Source organism: Callorhinus ursinus, unplaced genomic scaffold (genome assembly GCF_003265705.2).
Source record: "Callorhinus ursinus isolate GAN/ISIS: 27379988/994484 unplaced genomic scaffold, GSC_fseal_2.0 scaffold4, whole genome shotgun sequence".
NCBI classification, from domain to species: domain Eukaryota; kingdom Metazoa; phylum Chordata; class Mammalia; order Carnivora; family Otariidae; genus Callorhinus; species Callorhinus ursinus.
In genome coordinates this window covers 19,885,475-19,912,245 of record NW_027397066.1, presented here as the reverse complement: position 1 = coordinate 19,912,245, position 26,771 = coordinate 19,885,475, and the positions used below count along the sequence as shown (strand labels likewise).

General features: G+C 48.0%; 1 protein-coding gene across 2 annotated transcripts in view; it reads left to right on the top strand.

The window, feature by feature from the left end:
* Positions 1 to 13: 13 nt before the first annotated feature.
* Positions 14 to 26,771, top strand: part of CCDC149 (coiled-coil domain containing 149) — a 100,152-nt gene continuing 73,394 nt past the window's right edge. The window contains exon 1 of one of the 2 annotated variants that reach the window (XM_073891490.1): positions 14 to 196. In XM_073891490.1, coding sequence (XP_073747591.1) covers positions 149 to 196 — 48 coding nt within the window. In that variant the 5' untranslated portion in view covers positions 14 to 148. The remainder of the gene's footprint in view (positions 197 to 26,771) is intronic. The other variant, XM_025887795.2, reaches the window with a different exon arrangement.

Sequence of the window (26,771 nt, the reverse complement as noted above, 5' to 3'; positions counted from 1 at the left end):
TCGGAGGCGCCCGGCCCTCTCGGGGCCGCGCGGGGCTCGGGTGGCGGCGACGGCGGCGGCGCGGCGGGGGGAGGCGGAGGCGGCGGCGGCGGCGGCGGCGGAGGAGGGCGGCGTCCATGAAGCCGGCCCGGGCCTGCAGGAGAAGGCCATGAACGGCGACCAGACCGAGAGCGACTGGCAGGGGCTGGTGAGCGAGGTGAGGCCGAGGCGCCGGCCAGGCGGGAAGGGCCGGGCCGAGCGGCCGCCGCAGCCCGGAGCCCGCGCCCCCCCCCCCATTCCGCCCCGGGGTGGCCGAGCGCGGCGGGGACGTGCGGGGGACGCGCTGCCCCCTCGGCCCCGCCAGGTGCACCGTTCCTCCCGCGCTTCCCGGGCTTAGCCGGGCGCCACTTCGCTCCGCGCCATCTGGTACCGGCTTCTGGAGAGGGGCTTTCGTCCCCCACCCCCCGGCAGGGTTGGGCCCCGCATTGGAGAGCGCGGCGCGGGGATCCGGGAGGAAAGGCGCCAAGCCCCACCTGCTGGCCTGGTCACCACCGTTCTGGAGCCTCGCGATTGGACGGCCGGTGCTGGAGCGGAAAGGTGGTGCCAGTGGGGGAGGAGGGGATGCGGGCCCTGGGGTTCCCCTCGGGCCAGGTGCAATTACCTGCCGTGGAGGTTCGGGTGGGGGAGTTCGGGGTCCTCCGTGGCCTTCATGCCGTCACTTGCTCGTTCCTGTCAACACGTGTATGGCGGGCTTACTCCGTGTCAGGCGGGGAGGCTTTTATCAAAGGCGTGAAATGCAGATGCAGAAGTCAGTCCATCTGTGGAAGCAGAAAACACCAGCCCTCTCCCGCCCCCAAACTCTTTTTGTCACAAACACCCCTGGCGCCCGCTTGTAGTCTCCTAAGCTATTCCCTCTTCAGCCCAGCTTGGGCTTTTTGGCCTGGGAGGCGCCGTCCACAGACTCCTCCAGGTGAGAGTGAGGGCCGATGTCCCCCCTCTCACAGGTAGGTAGCTGTCCCTGACTTATCACCGTATGTGACGGCGGTTAGCCACCTTACCCAGCCATGCTGAGCATCCCCTGGAAATTTTCCATTCTCTCCCTCCTGAGAACCATCCCCCTTGCCCAAGGCCAACTTGGGGTCTCTTGGACTCAATTCCTGTGCACACAATGCGGGGTGTAATGGTTTGCTCTCTTTCTTCCCTTATGGGATGCTGGAGGGGAAACCCGGCATTGTCTTTCTCCTTTAATCATTTTCTGGGCCTCCAGGTCAGACTGATAACAGTACTTAATGTCCAGTGTGTGTGAAGCATTGTATTTTTGAAGAGGAATAAGATGTCCTCAGTTCTCCCTGGCTTAATTTGTTTACTCTTGGTCTAGTAGTTGAAAGCTCCTAACTAGACAACATTCTGATACGTTGTTTCACTCAGGTCTAACTATCAGGCTTTATGTCAAGGGGCAGATCCTCTAGAGGACTTTTCTCTTGGCCTTTCAGGACTCACACCCATTAGTCAAGGAGGCTGGAGGTGGTTCTTCATAAAAGTCCAGTGTTGGGCTCTGAAATGGCACCACTCCAACAAATACTTACCGAATGTCTATTAGTGGCCAGGTACATGGTACTTGGGATTCAGTGGCAAAGAAGACAGACAACCTGTTTTGCCCTCCAAGAACTTCTGGAGCATAACGCTACAGTTTGGGGGAGTCCCACAATAGAGACAGAGAGAGTGCTAAGGAACAGAATGTGAAGGATGGAAAACCAAAGGAAGGAAATGCTTCATTGCACTCGAATGTGCCTCTCCGTGGCAGGCTTACCTCCGCCTTGCACTGACGACACTGTATCACAGCCTGATGGCCGCCCCACTAGGACGTGTGTTTTCCTTGGCTTTGTTCCAAGTGCCTACACACTGAGCTCCGTACACAGCAGGTGCCCCCCCAAATGCTTATGGAATAAATCAAGATTCTGAAATGGGTCTTTCAGGAGTTGCCTTGCCTGTTCCAGCTGCATTTCTTCAGGGTAATGCCTTCTTGCCTTCCACAGACATTCATTAAAGGCTTTCTAGCCTCACAGCTAGAGAATTTGAACCCTGGTCTGTCTGACTCCAGAGCTTGGGATCATTAGGCTATACTTCGTATTTTGATCATTGGTTCATCTGTATATATCTTTAACTAGACTTGCGGCTTCTCCAAGGGAGGGGACCATGTCTTACTCATCTTTGAATCCTCAGCGGCTAAATCAGTGTTTTTCAGAGTATGATCTACACATCACCTGCACCAGAGTCATTTGGGGAGCAAAGAGTGCAAAGAGTTACTCTGCGTTTTTGGAAAAAATGCAAGTTTCAGAGTCTCTCCCCAAATCTATTGTGTGCCCACCTCCTCACCATGGATACGTCTAAGCCCTAGCCCCCGAGTAGCTATGAATGGGACCTTATTTGGAGATAGGGCCTTTGCAGATATAATCAAGTTAAAGACCATGAGATGAGATCATTCTGGATTTAGGGGGAGCCCTAAATCTAATGACTGGTGTCCTTATAAAAGAAAGTAAAGATAGATTTCAGACACAGAGATACAAGGGAGAAGGCCACGGGAAGACAGACACACACAGAGGGAGGCCATGTCAATAGAGATTGGAGTTGTACAGCAAAAATCCCAGGATGTCAAGTTTTGCCAGCCGCCACCAGAAGCTGGAAGAGGCACGGACCAGATTCTCCCTCAGAGCCTCCAGAAGGAATCAGTTCTGCTGACACCTTGACTGTGGACATCTGGTCTCCACAGCTGTGAGAGAATAAATTTCTGTTTTAAACCACCCAGTTTGTGGTAACTGGTTATGGCAGCCACAAGAAACTGATACACCCATGGCATGAAAATGCCCAGGAGTGTAGCCTCAAATCTGCTTTTCTCAGAAACTGAGCTACCCAGGGGATTCCCCTCCCCACTCAAGTTTAGCTGGCTGGGTGTGGACTGGGTCTGGCGTGGAGATGTCTGATACTCAGCCAAGCAGGATTCAAGGAAGAGAGTGGTCAACGGCCCATGGTGTTTCGCAGTGATTTTGGAGCCCAGCCGAAGGAACCGGGGAAGATGTCACCAGACATCTGACCTGAGCTGACTGGGCTTTTTGACAACTCCCATTGGTTTTCTGCGGAAGACCGGGCTTCTGCCTCCCACCCTGGATGCGCCCTCCATTATTCCTCCTGCCCAGAGCCCCGTGCTCTCCTTCAATCAGTTTTCTTCCTCGGCTTGCCTCTAGGAAGCAGTTTTCATTTAAAATGATCCTTCAGAGATCAGTTTTATTTTCATATTTTTAGGATAACAAGCTGAAATTACAGCCTCCTCTCAGGCCCTGAAGTCAACACGGCCATGCATGTGAAAAAAGCATGGCTGGTGAGCTGTTTTGGAAATTAAATGTCTGGGGAGGGGGAAGTGTTCTTCTTAACACCGCCTGAGGTGATCTTTCAAAATCAGGGAAAAATCTGGAAATGCAGCCATGCAGACCATCAGTAACATTCTATTTCTAAAATAAAAATGTTAGCCACCTCTGAGCCTACTGCCCTGTGATAAACCATGCCGAGTTCAGTATCACTATTTTCACTATTTGAGGGTTGGTTAATTAATTAGATAGCAATCAGTCTCATATTCCTTGAGCGTGTTGTAAAACCCTGGGCCTCTGCCCAGAGTGGAGCCACTGACATTTGAAAGAGAGAGATTGAAGAGACATATAGTCGGCCCTGTGGTTAACGGCACAGCTTTGGGTCTCGGTTGTCGACTGAGATCTGGGGGTAAATCTTGGCTTCCTCTTTCTGGGTGCAAATGATCAAAAACCCAACCCAAAGTGGTTCAGCTCAGGGAATTAATTGGCTGGTGTTGTGGGTTGAATTGTGCTCCCCAAAAACATATGTTCAAATCCTAACCCTCACCCCACAGTTGTGAACGTAGCCTTATTTGGAAATAGAGTCTTTGAAGACGTAATCAAGTTAAGGTGAGGTCATTAGAGTGGGCTCCTAATCCAATGAGGCGAGGAAAATTTGGATGTAGAGATGCACAGAGGGAAGGCAATGTGAAGTTACAGAAGAAAGAAGGCCATGTGATGAGTTATGCAGCTAACAGGAGTGCCTGAGATTGCTGGCAACTACCAGAAGCTAGGAAGAGGCAAGGAGCAGTCCTCCCCTAGAGCATTATTAGGGAGCATGGCCCTGCTGACACCTTAATTTTGGACTTCTAACCCCCAGGAGTATCAGAGAGTTCATTTCTCTTGTTTCAAGCCACCTGGTTTATGGCAATTTGTTACAAGCAGCTCTAGCAAACCAATACAGCTGGCCTGACTCCTGATTCCCAGGTAGGGTGGTTTTGGGCACAGCTGGATTCCCTACTCACACAGACGCTTGGGTCTCCTTGCTGTTTGTCTTCAGCCTCAGCCTCCCATACATTCAAGTTCAGAGTGGAAAACAGAAGCTCTTATGTAGTACATTCCATAAAACCACAGGAATCACTCCCCATGAACCCACTCAGATCACTGGCCTGCCCTGGAACGAAAGTGCTCAGGAGCGTGGTGATCTGACGGTCTTAGGCCCTGCCCTGGAAGCCACATGGCCCGAAAGCAGGTCAGGGCCCTGGGGGCTGTTTGCCAGAAGCAGAATGGACTTGAAAGAATCACCTCACTGTGCAATTTCTCCGAGCCTCGTTTTTTCCTCATCTTCAATAGAGTAATAAAATGGCCCCTCATAGGTGCTGTGAGGCTCAAAGGAAGTAGTGCTGGTTAGTGCTTCGGCCTCTGCCTGGCGGATGGTCTGTGAACATTAGTACAGTGACCATGAACCTCAGGACGGAAACTTGGGTATTCACAAAATGAAGACTTCTGTATTTTGCTACAACACCTGAATTTTGGTTACGGGTTCCCATGGTAAGGGTGGTGGAAGGATAATTTGGAGAGGAGTCATGCCTCCCCCTTTCCCGGAGCTTGTATTTACGTCCTAGGGGGCACGAGCAGGACTCCACCATTGGCAGGGGTGATGGGGGTGGGGGGCACACATCTGGTGCCTGGCCACAGTCTCATTTCAGGCTAGTGTCTGGTCAGAGGTCACTGTTGTGTCCCTCCTTGTCCCCCTCTTATGCTACTCACGTCCATGTAGTGCTCAGTCACTGCTCTGAGCATAGGGGACTTCACTCTCTGGCCCAGGCTAGGGGCAAGGCATTCGTATCCTGCCGCCCCCGAATCACTCCTCAGCTGAGGGAAGCTTGTGGAAACTATTGTGCAGTTGTCTGCGTAGATGTACCACATGACAGCAGGCTGTGTCCAAGACCCTTGGGATTATTTCCTGCTTCCTCAGAAAGAAGGGTAGATTGTTAGGGTCAAGTTTAAGCCACGGCAACAAAGATACCTACCCTAAAAATATATCGTTCTAATAAGGTAGATGTGTAGGTCTCATTCACATTACAGTGTGGTGGTCCAGCTGGGGAGGGCGGCCCTGCTCCCCAGGGCATTTTAGAACCTGGATTTGGGGGCACCTTCCTACTCCAGTGTGTCTTGGGGATGGTCCTCAACTGTATGTGTAAAGCTGGTTGCTACCATGTTTTTGCCCCAGCCCATGAGAATGGAGAAAAAGAGGGCAGGGGGAGTCCAGGGCGAGGGATGACTTCTGCTCACATCCCCTTGGTCTGAGCATAGTCATGTGGCCGCACCTTGCTGTAAGAGAGGCTAGGGAATATCATCATTAGCAGGATGTGCCCAGCTTAAATTTGGGAGGGTTCTTCTTATCACCACCTGAGACAATTTTTCCAAATTTAGGAGATTCAAAAGTAAGAAGGGTACATAGGACATGAAAAATACAACCATAAAAGGAAAAAAGGATAAATTGGACTTTATCAAAATTTAAAACTTCGGCTCTGAAAAACTCCATTAAGGAGATGAAAAGATAAGCCACAGGCTGGGAGACAATTTGTGCAGAGCACATATCTCATGCCTGGAACACAGAAAGAACCCTCACGACTCAATAATAAGAAAACAACCTAATTTTTAAAATGGCAAAAGAGTTCAATAGACCCTGCCCTCGAGAGATTTGTATGGAAAACAAGCACGTGAACAGATACTCCACATCATCCGTCGGGAGGTAAACGTAAGTTAAAACCACAGTGAGATCCCCCCGACGCACCTATTAGAATGGAAAAACAAACAAATAAAAAATGGATAAACCAAGTGCTGACAAGGATGCAGAACAGCCGGAAAGCCCATGCGTCGCCGGAGGTATGGGACATGAAAGCAGTTTTGTAATTTCTCGTCAAGGTAAACATACACTTAACTGAATAACCCAGCAATCCTGTCCCTAGTTTGCCCCAGAGAAGTGAAGACATGTGTTGACACCAAAACCTGTATGTGACTGTTTATAGACTTTTCTTGATAGTTGCTGAGAATGGAAACAGTCCCAACGTCCATGAACGGATGAGCAGGTAAACTGCTGCACATCCGTGTAGCAGGAGCGTGCTCAGCATTAAGATGGAGCAGATCACTGATCCATGCAAAAACATGAATGAGTCTTTAAAACATTTGGTACACCTGAAGCTAAAGTAACACTGTGTACCAATTATACTAAAAAAAGAGAAAATATTGGCAAGTGAAAGAAACTAGAGGCTCAAGCCAAGCGTACCTACTGTAAGATTCCATTTATATGAAATTTTGGGGGAGGCGCAGCTAAAATGGCAGGAAACAGATCGGTGGTTGCCAGAGCCTGAGAGCAGGGTGAGCAGATTGACGACAGAGGGGCATGAAGGAACTTTCTGGCGTGATGGACGTATTCTATGCCTCGATGGAGCTGATGACTACATGACTGTATACGTGTGCTAAAATTCATAGAGCTGCACACCCAAAAAAGAGGAATCTTTCTCTGTGTGAATTATGTCTCCATAAAACTAATTATTTTTAAAGGGGAGAGATGGACAGTCAAGATCACCATCTCTCTAGAGAGCTTTAGTCCTTACCTCTCCAGGACCCCGCCTCATCAGGTTTCCATCAAGACTAGTCTTGCGCCCACCCCTCTCCCCTGGTTCTCACTCTGCTCTCCCCACTCAGGCTGATTAGGCAGAGCTCTGTGTTCATTCTTAGAGACTCCCTGATAACCAAGCTCTCCTTCCTTGCACTCTGATTCTGTCCTTTCCTTAACTTTGGAGATCTTTCTAGTTTTTTGGGGGGCTTTGGGAGAGAAAGCTCCTGGGGAGACTCTTCTATGCCTTGATGTCTTAAGGACCAAACTTTCAACACTGAAAAGCCAATCACTTTGTTACCTGTGTTTCGCTGGGTGCTCCGTTCCTGGGAACACGAAGGCAGGATGTCTGGCTTCTTAAAAAGGGAGGGGAGAGGGATGTGTAGTGAGAAATGAGGTAGGGGTTATAGGAAATGGAGGCAAGGTGGGTAGATAGGACATGAGTTAATATTTCAAGGGCATTATTCATATTAATAATATTATTAAATGAAAAAGCAGTGCCCAATAGTGAGCACATATATAGATAGTTGGTAAGGCTTGAGAAGTGGGAAAAAGCTTCTCAGAGGCAGTGGAACTTGAACTGGGGTCCCTCCCCTTTGGTTGAAGAGGGCATAGATGATCATGATGGGAAGCAGGCATGAGCCCTGGGCTGGTGGTTGACTTTTGAGGAAATGCTTCTGATGAAGGCTGTTACCAGTGGGTTGGGGTAGAGCAGACGTTAAGCCTGGACTAGCCAGGGTGGACCAGATGGTGAACGAGTTCAAAAGCAAGACAGAGGGTGTGCTCTAATGTAGCTGGTAATAGGCACTGGGTGCTTTTTTAGATGGAGTACAAGTTGATGAAAATATTTGGAATAGATTTGTTTCCACTGAACTCAATGATCGCGGAGCTCTTACATCTACGAGGCACTATGCCAGGCACTGGGTATGTACAGGCAAATTTGGTAACTTTGCCAGGAATCAAGAAAAGACAAGACGAGAGACCAGTAATCTAGTCTTTTCTGTCACCACCAACATTCCCGATTATTCCTTTTGCACCTAAGTCATACCACTAATCACACGGTTTTCTAACTCGTAACTTGTTTATCTCTCCACTGAACCCAAAAGATCTTGAACTCCTTGAGAGTAGCGACCATGTGTTATTAATTTGTGGCCTTAGCTCTTTGCACTATATTTTGCCCTTTGTAGGTATTAATTGTAGAATATATGAATGTGGATGTTTGAATAAATAAAGTGATAAGGAGACATGGCGTCAGTAGGAATAGAGGTAAAAGGATGGTTATGAAGATTTTTTTAAAAAGACCCCGATAGGATTTCACAGTCAGCTGTGTCGGGAAGATGAAATTGAAGGAGTCCGAGATGACCTTTGAGAGTTGGTGACGCTGGGTGTGATAGAGGGTTGGGGGTGGCTGAGTCTGGTGAGAAGAGATGAGTTCCATTTAGAACTCTGCATTGTTCAGAGTTTCCTGGGAGTACTTGAACTCTTGCAAGGCAAGCTTCGTGCTTACTGGGAACATTTTGGATGAGCTGCTATCTTCCTAGTGGCAGGCTAATTTCAGAGTAAGTTTATTAAAATTAGCATGTGGGGGAAAGTGAGCACAACTGCTATTTTTAACTAATAGGATTCATGTTCTCTCCTGTGCAGGGAAATTCGCATATGTGCTTCTAAAATTGACAATTTCTACTCTTATTATGTTAAAAAATTAATTTAGTGGCTTTCACATTGAATAAAATACGTTGGCTGAAGATTCGAAGAGGACTTTGCTAGTCCCTGAATGAAAATGACCGGAGTGAATGACATTTCTCACTCACCGCCTGGTTTTCCACTAATCAAACCACACTGGGGCTTTGGGTGCCTCACCGCAGAGGACTTTGCTTAGTGAAGAGTCGGCATCTCTCTCTGGCCCCTCAGGTAACATGGTGCCAGTGGGAAGGGATACCTGGTTCCCAAGGAACACAAACCTTTGGTTGGTTTTTTTATTTTGAAGTCTTCCCATTTTCATTTTCTATGTAAGCTTGCTAAATAGTCTACTCTGTTTCCATTGCCTTATGCTGTTTTATTGCAACAAACATTTACGTGCAGGTTATCAGCTCTTCTTCAAGCCAGCCTACCCCGCATCAACTATCAACAACCTGTTATGCCACCTTAAAAAGAAAAGCACTTTTCACGAGAAGCTTTTCACTTTCCTCAGAAGCCTTCTATGGCCCCCCATTACCTGGTATTCCAACGGCCTCCCTCAAACTAGCCCTGACCTTTCTAGTTTTATGTCTCACTGCCCCCCTCAGAAATTGGCTGCCCCAGACAAACTGATCGGTGATGCATCCTGGCTTTTACCTCACTCTCACGTCCAGATCTCATCTGGGTGGGCCTTCCACTTCTTCCCAGACCGCAGCCTTTACTAGTACTTCTGGGTGGAACAGAAGCCCACATCCCCCATAAAATCATCCATGACCACCCAAGCTTGAAGTGAGCTCTTCGACCCGTTATTTTACGTAGTTCATGTTCCAAGCCACACATCCAGCACGAAAATGCTCCCAGAGAAAGGAATGGACCTTCTCTGTGTGCGGATTTTCACTCCTACACCAGTTAGTGAGCTTCTAAGAGAAGGGATCGTGACGGCCCGTGTTGGGTAGGAGAGAGGAATGAGTTTCATGCTATGACTCAAGAGGAGCAGGAACTGAGTGAGGACACTGAATAATACCCGAGAACCAACCTAGTTCTGGCCATAGATAGGGCCTCTACTTCGATTTCACATCCCCACTTATGGAAAGTAACTCATCCACGTTCCTGCCCACTTACAGCTTTATTAAATGGCTGACACCCAGGTAGGGTGTTAGTGACATTAGGATGGATCTGTTCCTGCGTTTGGTTGGTTGGTTGGTAGGATGGAGGAGTAAAGGACAGCCAGGAATATTAAAATGGGACAGGGGACAGCAAGGGAGAAGGTCAGCGTTCAACACACCAGACACAGATTGAGAACTGTGTGCAGTGCCTTGGACGTGAGACAGTTGCTATTGAGGGGTTTGTAGTCTAGTGGTGATAGAGAATGGGGATATGCCACTACCCTGTGACATACATTTTGGTTAAGTGCTCTGCTGGTCAAGGGGAAGTTAATTTAGATTGGGGGATTGAGGAAGGTTCTTGGACCTGGAAGGTCGGGCAAGATTTGAGCAAGTAGGAGTATAAAGGAAGGGTGTTCTAGGCAGAAGGAACAGAAATAGCAAAGGTGCAGAGGTGGCAAATGCAAGGCTTGTTTGGGAATTAATAGAGTCTGGTCTCTGGTTGGCAATGCATAGTGGGGCTTGGGGTGGTAGTTGTTAGGCAGACCTTGAATGCCCCATTGGCTGTCTACGGAGTGCTAGGGTCCCGAGTGTGGCCTTTACTCTGGAGGTGACTGATGGCATGATTATACCCTTCGAGCAGGGAAGAAATTACCTGGATGCGCTGGGAAGGTATGTAAGCGGTAGAGATGAGGATTGAGCAGGACACAGGAGCCCACATGTACCTCTTCCTCTGTCCCCTTGCTTTCATCACTCTCAGCCCACCTGCATCTGCCTCCCACCTCTTCTTTACTCCTGCAGATGCTCTCGCCCAGGCCATCCAGGAGCAGCCTCCTCTTTGCCATACCCAGTGGTCTGTCTGCAGGCTTCAGCCTTTGTGGTCCTGAGCATGCAGCCTCTAACACTCCACCCTTCTTTCCCTACACGCTCGGCTTCTGCATCCCTCCATGTGGCCGCTGGACCTGTCTCCAGGCACCTCACACTCTCTGTGCCCTAACCTGAATTCCTCCCGCCTCTGCCTTCCGCCGTTCCTATGTCTCTTCCTCCTTCCCTCCCGGCTCAATTAATGCCATCACTACAGAGTCTGCGATCCTTCCTCCCAGTGGAACCCAATCCAATTATTAATGAAGGCCCCTATTTTCTGCTCAGGGACAAGTCTTTAATCAGGGCTCTGGGTCACCACTCCCACCATCCCACCATGGCCCAGGTTCTTATCCATTCTCCCCAGAATATCTACCACATCCTGTAAGGTCTTTCTTCCATGTCCAGCTGTCCAGCTGGAGTTGTCCTTCTAAGCACTGAAATGGTTTACCAGTCCTTTGCCTCAAGCTCTCGGATGGCCTTCCAGGGCCTGCGGAGGGAAAACCCAGGCCCTCCAGGGGCCCTACTCCCTCCTCATCTCCAGCAAGTCCCCGTCTGCCGACCACTTCCCCACTCTCCACAGAACTCCTGACTGACACCAGATCCTTCCATGCCCTGAGGCATCTCCAGGCCTTTGCTTGCGTCCAAGGTGACCTCCTATGCATACTTTGAGGCCCAGGTCAAGTGTCACATCCTCTACTTGAGTTTCTTACCTCTCCTGGGCCTGGTGTATTTTACTTGGGAAGTGGATAGTATGTTTGAGTTGGGAAGATGGTGTGGGAGACTGTTGGCAGCAGGGCAAGGCAAGGTAATGGGGTTCCTGAGGACGGGGACCCTCAGAGACATGGGTGGCCAACCATACCGAGTACGATTCCAGGCATGTGAGACTTAGCAGGGGCTCAGGGAAGGAGGGAGAGAAGGGAGGAAGGAAACGGTCGATATTGCCATTTCTGATACTCTCTTTGAGGCCAGCCCTGCTCAGCTGCTGCTGTGCACCGCCTTCCAGCCTCTCACCCAGACCGATCATGGCCCTGAGGACCCTGCGAGTGTGTGTCCACATGGCCCCAGCCCACGGCCGGTGTCCTGGCCAGCTGCTGGGCTCAGGCTGCGGTGGGTGGCGGAAGTCATCAAGCTCCACCCAATCTCGTGACTTCTCCAAGGCCTCAGTTTCTCTGGACTTCGTACAATGAGGATAACATTATCTGTCTTGTGTCTCTCACCTAAGATGGGGATAAAGTGAGGTGAAATATATGGAAGTGTGTTTTAAAGTCCCCAGCCCTCTCTGGCCGAGGTGGCGGTCCAGTCCTTGCCTGGGCTTTAGGAAAACCCTTCCCAGGGCTCTGGAGATGCCCCTGCAGAGAGAGGTGATGTGTCAGCTGCTGGTTGTCAACACGACGCCATTGAAAATCCATGTCGCTGGGGTGCAGGTGGACGTACCTGCCTGCTCAGCCATCTGCCGACCCCACGACCAAGGCAGGATTGGAGGTGGCAAGGATGGAACTCCCTTCTTTCTAGCCAGTTCCAATTGGCTTTGTAATTAGCTGCAGTCCGGTGAGTGCCGTCGGAGTCAGTCTGCCACCTTTCCTTCTTTCCTGGCAGTCTCCAGCTTTGCCAGACCTTCCAGCACCTGGGCGGGTCACTCAGTTCGTTCCTGGGGGGGTCACTCAGTCCATTCCTGGGCGCCTTCCATTTCCCTGGCCTCTTCCGTGCTCCTCTCACTCACCCTCCAGCCCTGCGTCCTTCCTGCTCTCCCCGAGTCCAGCCTCACACTCCTACCCCCTTCTGGTCTTCAGAGCCGTCTGCTGACAACTCTCCTTCCCTCGTTTGTCTGGTGCTGAAGAAGCCTGTTCAAGAGCTGACTTCCGGGCTCAGGACACCGCTCTCTTCCACAAAGAGCTAGCAGCAGCCTCCTGCCTGCAGGAGGTACGTCCTCATCAGCGCTCCTGCCTCCTGCATCCCCGTCTGCCTTTCCACCCTCCTCTCTGCCTGGTCGAGCGCCTGGAAGCCAGACTGGGCTTCTGACCCTTCCTTGCTCGAAAGCCTCCATAGCTCCTGCTGGCCCTCACTTTGGCCCAGACTCCACTGTCATTTAAGGCCTTTCTTACCTTCATTCAAAGCAGATGTTCCAGCCTCATCTTCTGTTTCTCCATGTCACGTGTCCCGGGCTCCTGTTCCACAGAACCACGCCAGGTCTCTGCCAGGAGCCTGCGTTTCCACACACGTGCAGTTTGCTCAGGCGGGGCCCTCTGGCAGGAGCTCTGGTCCTCTTGCTTCTTCCCACTCCTCTTCCAAGGCTCAGTGGTAACCACCGTAACCTCCGACTGTAAGGTCTTCGGCCTTCTGCGATCCTGTAGCGTCCAGGTGCCCCTCTGTGGCCAGCGTCTCCCCGGCCGCCCTAGGTGGGAACGATTTATGTACGTGCCTTGTCTCCGGCCTGGAGTTACTCAGAGCAGGAATGGGCTGATGCAGTTTTGAATCTGCCATTGTACCCAGCACAACGTCCTGCTCGTTGTAGACAAATCTGAAAGAGATGACACCTTTCGGGTTCTCCGTGAACGCCTGAATTGAAAAACTCCTGAATTAAAACAAGGACGTTTCATTTTTTGTTTGTCAGAACAACATTCTCATTTGTTTCTTTCCCCAAAGCCCCCTTTTATCCGCTTGATCTCACAGACCTTCTGACTTTCAAAATACAGATTGTGATCTTTTAAAGGTAGTAAGTCAAATCTCCTTTTAATAAGCTCCAAGGGATTTATGCATTCACTACAAGTCATTTCCTCCCTCCCCCCGTCCCTCTCAGCTGCCCCTTCTTTCTCTTTTTTTCTCCCAAACTGAAATTTTATTGTATCAGATATATTGCTTGAAAAGAGCCAGGCGGAAGCCGTGGGTGGGAAATCATTCGGTTCTAAAGAGCTGCTTTCTGTAAATGGGCTCTGACCTGTATGAGAGCACGTCTGAACACTCACCCGTCTGCCTCTGCTCTGGACCAGATGGGAAGCTCGCTGCAAGGTTGTTTGCTCCCACAGGTCTTTCATGCAAAGAAGTTATGCAATTTCTTTGGTCCCTGCGGTCACGGTCTCATCATGAGAAATAATTGCTAAAAACAGTACCTTACATCTGTCTGCCTTCCACTGATATTAAAGACGATGAACACAGCCTCAGGCACTTTGCTAAAAGTTGGGGTGCAGAAGGCAACGGTGTTGTCACCTTCCTCTCCATTCCCTTATCCTTGTAACCACCTTGTCAGTTGGAATGAGCAGGGGGTAGTGTCCTTTTATAAATGAAGAAACGGAAACTCAGAGTCCTTATTGATGGTCACTTGGCAAGAAACGAGTGTGTGGAGGCAGGCCTCTTAGCTTCAAGTCAGATGTTTTTCCCACCCGAGGGCTTGGGTCCATACCCTCTGCACACTCACACCAGCTGACCTAGAGTGAAGCCCCAGGAACTGGAGCTGAGATAGAGACTTCTGGGGTCTCATTCCAGATCCCTGCCCAGACTTCAGTAGAGGCTGGAAGTTGAGCAAAAGGGGTGTCGGGGACACCTGAGATGTGACCATAACTGAAGGAACAGGATGCCACCTCTGCTGCGTAGGCTGAAGACAGGTGCGCCAGGCGACCCAGTCCTGTCTGAGCAGAGGCTCCATGGAAGCGTGAGACTCTAATAAGGCCGAGGAGCCATCCGCCCACACCCTGCCTACTTGACCCCATCACAGAGAGTTCCTCGGGCAGCAGTGGGGGCCCTGCCCTCGCTGGCCTGAATCTGTGAATGAAGAAGAAAGGGCCGGTGGGGAAGAAAAGTGAGTGCCTGAAGGTATTACCTACAGATGGTCAGACTTTGGGTCAAGATGGATTTAACTTTAAACATCTGAGTAGATTTCTGTGTTCCCTAAATTTAGAAAATACAGGGATGTTTAAAAGAAAATAACTGTAATTCCAATACCCAGAGCTGATTGCTGTTAATATTTTAGTGTATAATCTCTCAGGTATTTTTCCATGCCTGCCTGCCTTTCTTCCTCCCTCCCTTCTCCCTCCCTCCCTCCCTCCCTCCCTCCCTCCCTCCTCTCTCCTTCCTTCCTTCCTTCCTTTTTCTTTCTCTCTTTCTAAAAGATTTTATTTATTTATTTTAGAAAGAAATAGAACATGTGAGCGGGGGGAAGGGCAGAGGGAGAGAGAATCTCAAGCAGACTCCACGTTGAGCCTGGACCCCAACGTGGGGCTCCATCCCAGGACCCTGAGATCATGACCTGAACCAAAACCAAGAGTTGGACGCTTAACTGACTGAGCCACCCAGGCACCCTCCATGCCTTTATTTCTAAAAATGAGTTTATATCATGGGCTGCTTTATTTTTTTCATTTGTATTGAGGCTAACACATATACAGTGAATGCACACAGTGAATGCTAATGCTCAATGCCTTTTTGCATGTGCATGCACCTGTGTAACCACCACCTAGGTCAAAATCTAGAACATTCCCAGCTCTCCAGAAGGCTCCGTATGCCTTTCCCAGTCAACACAACCCACCACCCACCATAACCATTATTTTGAATTCTGTCACTGGATGCTATTTTTATAAACTTGTTCTTTTTCCTACTCAGCAATGAGTAGTGACTAGTTTCCATGTCCTTCACTCATCAGCACCGTCAACATCAGTTTATGGCAGCATGAGATTACACTGTATTGACAAACCGTATGCTTGCTGGACTTTGAAGCTATGTCTTAGAACTTCTTACTGCATTGTTTCCCACTATCAGAATGCTCAGCTGTCTGACATCAGGGTTCTCTTAAGTTCTAGAACAGGCTGCCGGGGCAGTGACTTTGAGATTTTCCTGTGGTTTTTTGCAAGGCCAGTTTATGCCTTCCCTGGCTCACTTAGTTTATTTGAATACATGTGATTAATGCTGAATGTCCTAATAAGCACCCCTGTGCATCGGCAAGGACATCTCGCATCCTACCATGTGGTGTGTAAGCGTCTGTACGGGAGAGCAAATTCTAGGATGTTCGTTCATCCCATCTCTCAACTCCTTCTTAAAGATTCAGTTTTAAAAGAGGAGAGGAATTCACTGGACAATTTAAACACCTGGGTTTGGAGAGAGGTCCTTTTCTGATTACAGGATTGCTTGGTGAGTGAGGAAAACAGTTGTTTTGATTACTGGAAACAGTCATGAGGATTTATGAGAAAAATCCCCATGCTCCCCCCGGAAACAGTGTCCAGCCCAGTGCTGACCACTCCTGTTTTGATCATGTAGGCATTAACCGTGCACATTTGGGGACCTTCCTGGCTTTCACCCTCTCCCGGTTTGGCTTTCGATTATTTTACTACCACTGTTATGATGAACACCGCGGTGATGGTTACTACTCTCTCAGTATCATCAGTGTGACTAACAGCAGTAAAGTTATTTGTCCACTGTTTCCATTTATTAAGCCCCTGCCATGTGCCAGGTGGATAAGGTTTGGTCCAGGCACATGTTGGAAGGAGAAAGCACACAGTTATTGGGCACTATTTAATGTGCCCACACTTCCTATATGCGTTTCATTTATTCCTCCCAACCCCCTTGAGAGGCAACTAGGGTTACCACCATTTCACCTGCTGTGATCAGTATGGCTAAGGGTTGGGTGTTGGATGAGTAAGCATACAGGAATATGCTGGTAATGCAAGAGCTGGGATCTGAACCCAGGTTCTTTTGACCCCAAAGTCTGTGTTTTCCCCACTCGACACAGCCTCACCAAATGAGTGAGTGAGAGAGCGACCAAACAAAGCTGCTACAGTGTTGTGCTCGTGTTTAGCAGGTGTGTAGTTTGAATTATCAAGCTGAAAGGGAAGGATTCTTTAATTTAAACCCTATTCAAACCTGGGTGTAGTATTTCTATGCTTTCGTGTCGTGGAGAGCTAATGACACCGGCCAGTAGTAACATAGGGCTCTGTTGTGAACTCAGTTATATATCTTCCTCAGTGTCAGTTGTTTGGCCATGTTGGCATATTATTTGGGATTAATTTTAAGGTAATACCAGAAACAGCAGTGGTTTAAATAAGATAGAGTTATCTGTATTTCTCCCTCAAGTACAGTGAATTTAGAGGAAGGCCATCTAGGGCTGATATGGCGGCTTACAGTTTGTCTGGGACCCAGACACCTGCTCTTTCTTTCATCTACCATTCCAAGAGTGGGGCTTTCCATTTTGGGACCAATATTTTGCAGGAGGAAGAAGACATGAAGAAGAGTGGGCTCCTTCCTTTAAGGAAACTTCCCAGAAGTCTCCCAGGACACTTCTCCTTCCATCTCATTGGCCAACACTTTTATATGGATGTAGGGGATCGTAGTAGTACCTACCTCATAGGGCCCCATTGTGAATGTGTGTGAAGTGCCCAGAACGGTACCTGGCATACGGTGAGTGGTGGAGGAGAGTCTGCCATCTGTGTTTTGTCTGATGCATCCATGGTCATATGTGGGATCTAGGCCCATCAGGCTTGGTAGGTCTTTTCCCAAGGACTTGTTTTAACTACTTCGGTCTTTGCACCCTCCCACATGGTATGGACAGGAACAGTCCTAATGATAGCCATGAACATGATGCTTATGGATGATGATGATGATGATGATGATGGTAAAGATAACTTCTCAGTAAAAGCCAGCTACCTGCCAGTTACTGGACTAAATGCCTTGTTCATTCATTATCTCTTTTAACCTCACAAACCCTATGAAGTAGATACTGTCATGGTCCCCATTTTACAAATAAGGTGTCTTTGGCTCAGCAAGAGGTGAATTAACTTGTTCAAGGTCATTCAGCTAGAACTGGCAGGGCAGAGACTGGGATCCAGGAAAGTCTGTACCCCAGGACTCAGGGTCTTACTCGGGACATCCACTGCCATCCATATCCTTTTAGGTCTGTCTGCCTCTGAAATTTCATCTCCTTTTGGAATGGTCACCTGGCCATATATTTAGTCCATCCTTTTGACACTACTGTCTGTAGTGATCCTGGTTATCAGTGAATTTCCCTACTGAAAGAGAAATGCCCAAACCTTGACACTACCTGCATCAGTGATGTCTTCTCCAAAGGAATTCTTTTCAAGTGTCAGGTCTTGTGTCTGTACTTGCAGAAGACTAAACTGGAACAACCCATCTTATTGTCATTTAAATGTTCTTCTGATGACCCGTGATGGTAGTGGACAAATGACCTGTCAAGGGAAGTAAGAAAATTATCCCCAATATTGGCTGGTGGCTTGTTGGTTTTGTGGAGCCAATGAGGATTTTGCCTTCCTCCCTGGAAGCCATAATAAATTCAGATCAGCCACAGGAGCCCTTTGCTAGCATAATCAACCCATCTGCACCATCACCAGCTAGAGAAACAGACGTGGACGGAGCCCTCACCTTAAGAAGTGTTTGCAATTTAGTCCATCCTCTGAAAGCTCCTGTGGTTTCAGTCATCGGGATCGCACATCCTCCCATGTTCCAGAATGCCTCTCCACCCAGCTTGCTGCTGTGGGGCTGTGTTCTGAACTGACGGTTCTTGTTGAGGGAAATTTCTCACTCATCAGTGCTACCGGAGCTGGTGGGAAGAGAGTGATAGCAAGTGCAGGAGCAATGAGCAGTGCTCAGAAGAATCTGAGCTAGGCGCAGAGAGAGGGCAGAACCAGCTCCCAGCCACAAGCTTTGGCTGCGGACACCTTCATCCTGTTGGCAGAAATGCGGGCCCAAGTGGCCCCTTGAATAATGACTCCGTGGTTCTCACACAGAGAGAACCACTGGGGGAGCTGTGATGATCATGGCTGGTTGGCGTCTTGGCAGATGGTGGTATGAGCTCTATTTACTTGGATGATTAAAATGGTGATGGATTTGCATGTCTGATTTCAAGATCTCTAGTCTGCAGATGACTGCCTTTTGGGGCAGACAGGGATGGAACCCCTCCTTGCTTTGGAGTGTCTCCACTTGACTCAAGTATTGGAGGGCTGGGAGCCAGGGAATATTCCCACAAATGCTCTGTCTTGAGTTCAGTCTTCACCTTGAGCACTCTGACCCTCTTATGGAACCATTCATCCCAGCAGGGAGATGATATCTTTCAGAAAGGCAAGGTCTGCTGACAAACTTAGGAATCAAGATGGTTTTCTTTCTGTGAATAAGAGAGATGAAGTTCTTTGGGTTATTGTGATTATTACTAAGATTGGTACCTTTAGAATTTATTGAGTGCTTTTTAAATTTTTTTATTTTTATTTTTAAAAATGTTTTATTTTGAGAGAGAGAGAGCATGCAAACATGGGGCTGAGGGAGGGACAGAGAAAGAGGGAGAGAATCCAAAGTAGACTCCATACCTAGTGTGGAGCCCAACGCAGGGTTCGATCTCATGACCCTGAGATCATGACCTGAGCCGAAATAAGAGTTGGATGCTTAACCAACTGAGCCACCCAGGTGCCCCTCGAGTGCCTTTTTTAAACATGCATTGTCCTACAGAATCCATGTAATTCTTCTCTGAGGGAGGCATAGGGCACTGTGGCAGGAAGGGCGTGGGACAGGCCTGGGTTTAAATCCCACCATTGCCACTTAGAAGTTGGGTGACCTTTTTTTAATCTCCCAGAGCCTCAGTTTCTTCATCTGTAGAAGGGGATAATGCCTACATTTTGGGACTGTGATAAGGATTAATGACTTATACGTGTGAAATGCTGACTCACCTTCGGGCACAGAGTAGACCTCAAGATGGTGATGGTCACTCACACAGCATTTATAGAAGAGGAAACTGAAGCACAGAGCGCAGGCGAGTGGCTTCCCACGGCCAGTCTTCGGTGATGGCCATGAGAACCACATCATTTCACTCTAAATCCCAAGTGCCGTGTGTCTATTCATGTTCCCTTTGTCTCTGTGCCTCCCAGATTCCCCTTTGTTAAAGTAGAGTCCTGGAATCAACTGTAGTCCTGCAAATGCCATCCCTTGAGCCTCGTTCATCAAGTGGAGGTGCAGATAGAGGTCCCCTCTGCCTCACAGTGTTCGGGGGCAGATCTGAGAAGTTAGGAGCAGGTAGATATATAGCAGCCGCTGTGGCTCATCAGTAGGAAGGGTTTAGGGTTTTGGTTTGTTTTTTTTTTATGATTTCTTTTTGAGACCAGGGGAAGAGGAGCCACAGCAATGTTCTATCTTTTAAAGACCGTTTGACCAAAATGTTGCCCATGTTTTGCTGGCTTTTTATTGCTACCCAGCCCACAAGAAAAGCTTTCTGCAACTGAATTGAATTATTATCCTATAATGAAATGACGAGTGAATCTATCATCACATTCCACATGTGACTGTTGTATGTTATAATATGTCATTGCACAGGTGAGTGTTGGTGACGTGGGCTGTCACCTGTATCTAGTGTATCCCAGGCCCCTGGCAACCTGGGTGGAAAAGGGAGATCCTCAGATGCATGGGTAATTTTAGTGCCCCATCCCGAACACCCGATCTCTGAAACGAACCAGAATTGCATACCCCGTCATCAGCATCTTGGCCAGAGGCAAGGTCGGATCAGCCCAGCACTGGGGAGAGCGCAAACTCACTCTAGGCAAGCGAGGAGTTTTAAAAAAAATATATGCTATCTTCAGCAAATGAGAGGGATTTCCTTGCCCATTTATGGCCAACTAGAAGGAAAGCCAGTCTTTTTCCCTTGCCATTTCCTCCTCATCTCTGTAGGCCTGCAAAGAACAGGGGCACACCCAGACAGTATTGAGACTGAGAAGTGGGGGAGAGGGAGGAAGGGAGAAATAACAGGAGCGAAGGATTGAAATAGATATCCAGGCAAACCTTCGTTATTCCTAACTTCAGTTAACCAAAACTGTCAGTGAATTTCACATACCCCCCAGCTACTATAGTTCACATTATAAACTCCTCCAATTACCTGAAATCTCACTTAACTTAAATTTCAGCACATCCCCTGGGGCACTCGAATAATCAAAGTTTGCCTGTCAAAAGTAATACTGAAGAGGGAAAACCGCCGTGGTGACTCCGAGAAAGATAGATCATAAAAAAAAAAAAAAAGTCATCTTAGAGAATGGCATTAGAATCATTAAGTTACCAACCTGAAATTGCTGAAATGTTATCTAAAAATTACAGAGGCGAACACAGATTTGGAACAGGGCTGTGGAAATGCTCGGGAGCGCACAGTTGGAGACTGGGGTAGGGTCACGGCCAGTGAAGGCTGCACCCCTGGGCGCTGGTGAGTCAGCGTGACTTGGTCCAGATGCCTGTGGGCTGCAGGACCTCAGCGACATGACCATCTGCATGGGCTTGGCCTTGCTTGGCTTCTTAGTCCATAGATGCCCAAACTTGCCCTGGCAAGGTTCAGGGTATCTCCAAGCAACAGTCCTGGATGCCTATCCAGAGAATGAAGGTGGTAAAGGAAGTTTATGCCCTTGTGATACGGGGAAGTGCTCATTTTGAACAATAAAAATGAGGTGACATGCAAATGCCATTTTACTAATTCTATAGGAGCCGTCTTATGACCTCTCCATACACACCAAGTTTTTGCAAACAGACTTATTTTTCTAAATGATGCTAAAATGCAATTAGAGATTTAGGCTTAACAATAAATAATAATTGATTAGCTTACTAGCATACATATTACAAATATATATATATTTGTATATATATATTTCAGCTTAGTGGGAACCAAAATTCATTTATTTCTCAAATACTTATTAAACACTCACTCTTGGTCAGGAGCTTGGCTCTGGAGATGCAAAGGTGGATGAGTTGGACCTTGGCTGCAGGGAGGCCTCAGTCTGTGGTGAGGCAGATAGGTGAGCAGGTGGCTGTGATTCTCTAGTTAAGGTGTACCCAGAATGTCACATGGCAATAAGGAGCCAGGAAGAGTCAGAGGTAAACTGCAGCCAGATATCAAAGAGCTTGTTTGTGAATCTCCTTAACAGAGATATTTTTAAAGATGAATGAGTGGCAGGACCTGATTTATGGTTTTCAAAGGGACTGGTACCTGTACTAGACAGGTAGAGTGACAAGGAGGCCGTCAGACGTCACCGTTCAGGGCAAAGTAGGGGTTCCGGGAATGGGGGGAGTGGCTTATCTGAAGGTGAAATTAAGTCGATTGTTGAGTACTGTTTACCTGAAGCTGCAGATTGGATGAGAAAGGAGGTATCCTGGGTGGAGGATGGAAGATAAGGTAGAAAGAGGGTGTGACAGAGTAGAGGGGGACCAGGGGAGGAAATAGCTCTAAGAAAAGAGTGAGTCTGTGAATTGGGAAGTTTCTGAATTATTCCTGAACAGAACCCTTCAGCCATGTATGTTTATCATCACGTGACGAAGCCTTTGGGGATTGGCAGGTATGTTCTTGCAGCAGCTAATGAGAACTAGCCTGATCCCACCAGTAAAAATCGCCAAGGACCATGAGTCACCGTTTGAGAGTAAGAGTCACTTGATGGAGGGGTCCCCTCCCTGACATCCTGGCTACCTTCATCCCTCTCAGCATTTATCTGGTTGTAAAGCCATCTAAATAGTAATGTAGTATGTCAGATAGACATTTAATTGTTATGATCTTCCTTGTAGCAAATTATGATTTGTTTTATTGCAGATAACAGTAAATGGGTAGATAAAAGCCACTCAGTGGTGAAAGCTGTGGGTCTGGGTTCTTAAGACGATAAGCACAAGGCTACCTTTGTGGTGTTTGCGTGCGGGCATGAATTAACGTGGACAAATGACTTGTGAGTTGTGCTTTAAAAATATGATTGAAATGCAATTCAAAAGAAATCTATTTTTGAGAGGATAATAAAAATATTTCATGATATCTAGTATACATGCTGAAAACTGGTCATATTTTACCAAGTTTATTCCACTCACGTTTCACCAATTACCCAGTATCGTTGGTGTGTGGTTTTTCCTTTCTCCAGCTGGTAGGTGTATATACCCCACTGCAGCCTGTAAACTTCACCACTGTGTGTGCTTTTCTGGGTATGATTAGTAGAGCCTCAGGGGTCCATTAAAATAAAAGGAATTCTTATTAAATGCCCACTGTTTCTTTTTTAACCTTTATTCATAAGCCACTAGAAGGGGAGGACCTTAGCAGAGTTGAGAAATAAACTCAATAGAATGGATCTACCCAGGTTAATGTGGCAAACATTTATTCTCTCACTTCCAACCACACCCCACTTTGGAGGGTATTAGTGCTGGATATAATCTGCAGAGAGAGCACAGGACGACAGTCTGGGTGTCTCGTACTCCCCCAGGCGAAGGATGGCACATGATCTGCTTTAGGCCGGCTGGAGACTCCCTTGAACAGAGATAAAGAAGCTGAAGCATAACGGAGTCGGGTTCTACCCTGATCGATCGGTGGCCTCTGACCTGATCTTTCCTGCCTTGACCCCTCATCTAGCCTCCAGAGCCACTTCTCCACCTCCCTGTTTCTAAGCCGACTTCTCTGCCCTCCTGCCAATTCTGTGAGTGCCAAAGTCCTTCCAACACATTCCTATGTGAGGGGATCAGTTACTGTTGCTTACAACCCAAGGATCCTGATTGATAAATGCAGAGAACAGTCTGGCTCTGCTACTCATTACTTTAGTAATGAAGGATAAGTTGACCTTGTTGAGCTTCAGTGTCCTCGTCTCTAAAATGGGGCTAATTGTACAACCTACTTCATAGGCAGCTGTAGGGATTGAATATAATGTTTCAAGTCGAGCACTTAGTACAGTTTGGAAAATAACAATGTTCACTGAATAGTGCCCACTGCACTTACTATTATAATTAGATAAAGGTCTCCTTCTCCTTAGTATTACTTTTAACAGTGCCTGGCACATAGCAGACATTCCAAAAATATGAATTTGTTTTCTCCTTCATCTTTTCTGAAAACAAACCCATACCCTCCTTTCCATGTGTAGGGAAGAGAGCAGATAGCCCTGGCCCCTCCACCACGCTTGATATTAACAGGCATAATTACAGCTTGACTAGGGAGCAAAAATGGAAGCATAAGGAGAACCAAGTGCATATCCCTTGGCCCCACCCAAGTGACCAGAAAGTGGGGGTAGTTTCACGTGGCTCGTCCCCCTGGGCTCAGCCCTTTGTCAGGCGGTTGGGCAGCCATGTGACCCATTTGCCCACTGATATGATTCGGATACCAGCTGCCGTGGCTGAGGCTAAGCCCATGCCTGCTTCTGGTTGCCTGGGTAGCACCCTACCTAACAGAATTGCGTTAGACAAGGTGATAACAGAATCCATATTAAGAAACAGCAAAGTCAGTGTGTTCTTTGTAGGCTTGACAGATCAGATCAAACTGCAGGATCCAGAGGTGTGTCTGCAAAGCAGGCCCTGATCCCCAGCTGCCTTCCCTTCCCCCTGGGAGCTTGGCAACCAATTTTACCCAAGCTGTAGAGTCAAAGATAATTTACGCCACATGATGTCAGGATGAAATTGTCTTCCTCAGAGGATTCTTAATGTCACTCCCCTATTCAGAGCCCCTCAGGGCTCCTGCTTGCTGGAAGAATAAAATCTGAACTCTTCAGCCTGACTTCCAGGCCCTTTCTGACCTGACCACCCATCTGTCTCTCTTTCCAGCTTTATCTGATGCAGGCTTCATTCCCACCCGACGCCAGAGACAGCCCAGCGTGTCGCTCGCTGTTCCGACAGCATGTCTCCCCGTGTCTCACCTTTGTGTTTTGCTCTGGCCATTTCCCTGCTGGGGATATTGTTTTCCCATCACCACTGCCTGTCACAACTTCATCTACTCCCCAACAAAACGAACCCCTCCATCTGTCCTTTGGGATCCATTTCAAATGTTCACATCTTCCTCCAACACTTCGAGCCCCTTCTTTGCTGAGCTGTGATCCTCTCCTTGTGATTAAAACGGGTAGAACAGCAATACACAGACAGCACTTACTATTTTAAATGTTTTGTACATACGAATTGCTTTAATTCTTGCATGAGCCCTATGAAGATACTATAATTATACCCATTTAACAAGTGGAGAAACTAAGGCACGGAGAGGCTAAGTAATTGATCACGTAGCAAGGGAGCGGTCAAGCCAAGATCTAAATGCGGGTATTGTAGCTCCTTCTGGCTGGAGATAAAAAGGCTGTCAGATCCCACAGTTCGATCTGATCTGTCAGCCATTACTTTATTTTTTTTTTAAAGATTTTATTTATTTATTTGACAGAGAGAGACACAGCGAGAGAGGGGACACAAGCAGGGGGAGTGGGAGAGGGAGGAGCAGGCTTCCTGCCGAGCAGGGAACCCAATGTGGGGCTCGATGCCAGGACCCTGGGATCATGACCTGAGCTGAAAGTCAGCCATTACTTTAAAGTGCCTTTCCCTGTGTTTCTGGGAGCTTCGTTACTAGCATGCTGTAGTTAGTAATGATTAGTGAATGATGATCAGGCGACATATTATCATCTATTATTATCTTTTGTATGATATTAATAATTTTTATTACTATAAAAAAGTACCAGGCACCATTCTAAGTTTATAGGCATTTATGTCTCGCCAGGGTTGTGTACCTTGATTTGGTGGGTGGAGAGAAATGCACTGGACTGAGGAACCCCCAGCTTAGGTTTTGGCTCTGGGTCCTACGAGTCAGCCCTGGATAAGCCAGTGTACCATGCTGAGTCCCAGCTTCCTCATCTGTGCAATTAGGGGCCTGGCTGAGAGGATTCCTGAGGTCTTTACCACCTTCGTGAGCTTGAGAATCTGTCAGAAGGGGACAAAGCCACATGTGTCACAGGACGTCGAGGTAAGATAATGTATGCCATTTTCTCATTCATTATATGTATGTATTGAGCCTCAGCTATGTACCCTGCATTGTTCTTAGTGCCAGGCATCTGGAGAGAGGTTGAAAATAAGCCCAGAGTGAGTTATATAACTCAAGGTCAAGTAATAAGTGCAATGAAGGAAAGTAACACAGCATAAGAGGATTGAGTCTGGGGGCTAACAGACAGGGATGAGCTTCCTGAGAAGGAGACGTTACAACAGAGACTGGAAGGAAGCCAGGGAACGGGCCATGCAGTCCAAGCAGAGGAAATAGCAGTGCAAAGGCCCTGAGGTTGGAGTGGGCTTGATGTGGTCATAGACCAAGCTGCCTCTCAGGTATTCAGATGGAGGCATCCAGTTAGAGATGAGAGTGAGTGCAGATGAGAGTCTGAGCTGGTGACACCAGTTTGGGTGAAATCAGCACAGAGATGACGGAAAAGCCATTGAAATGAATGAGATCCCCCTGGTTGAGGTGGGGGAAGGATTTGAGTTAGCGAAGAGAAGAGGGCCCGGGGCTTGAATCACAGCCAACATAACTGTGTCCAAGTGCCCTTTTGAAAAACTAAGTGTCTCGTGCCCATGATTCAGCTGGTGACAAGCCCGGTGTGGTCATCAGCACACGGCCAGCCAGAACTCTCGGGGATGGGGTTAGTTGATACCTGAGCAGATTGCTAGGTGGCCTCTTGCACCTCAGCCCTTCCCCCATGCAATATGATTGAAAAGGCCCCAGGAGATCTGCCTGTCTTCTAGACAGGGGCCTCAACATGCTATGAGTCAAAATGCCCTGCGCTCGGTACACAATGATCTCTCAGAGTATCTTCTTAGAAATGTGGTTAGACCCAAGAGAGGTAATATGTGGACCTGCTAATAATGTATTTGGTACCAAAATAGAATACTAAAAAGAGCCTGGAATTTGTAGTTAAGACTCCTGTTTGAGGGGCACCTGGGTGGCTCAGTTGGTTAAGCATCTGCCTTCGGCTCAGGTCATGATCCCAGGGTCCTGGGATCGAGCCCCACATCAGGCTCCCTGCACTGCGGGGAGTCTGCTTCTCCCTCTCCCTCTTCCCCAGCTTGTGTTCGCTCTCTCTTAAATACATAAATAAAATCTTTTTTAAAAAAGAGCCCTGGTTTGAGCTGACAGTAGTTAGTTGTGTGACTCTGGGAAAGACAATCTCAGCTATTTTGTCAAATGAGAGAAACAGTTTTTGTCCCACTCGTCATATAATGTGGACCATCAAATGAGGGAGTGTCTGTGAGAGCATTTTATTGGCTTTAAGTGCGAGAAGAAGAATACCTTTCATTTTGAAAAAGTGTACAAAGTCAAATTTTCGCATGGCACCCTCCATTTCGAGCTCAGTGAGGTGGGCAGGGCAGGTATTAATCAGGGCTGTGCCTCAATCCCAAAGTGCTAATCATCTGCATTACACAATGGTCTTTATTCGGGTGCCATTATGGCCACCCATCTCTCAAAACCCACCAAGCACCATT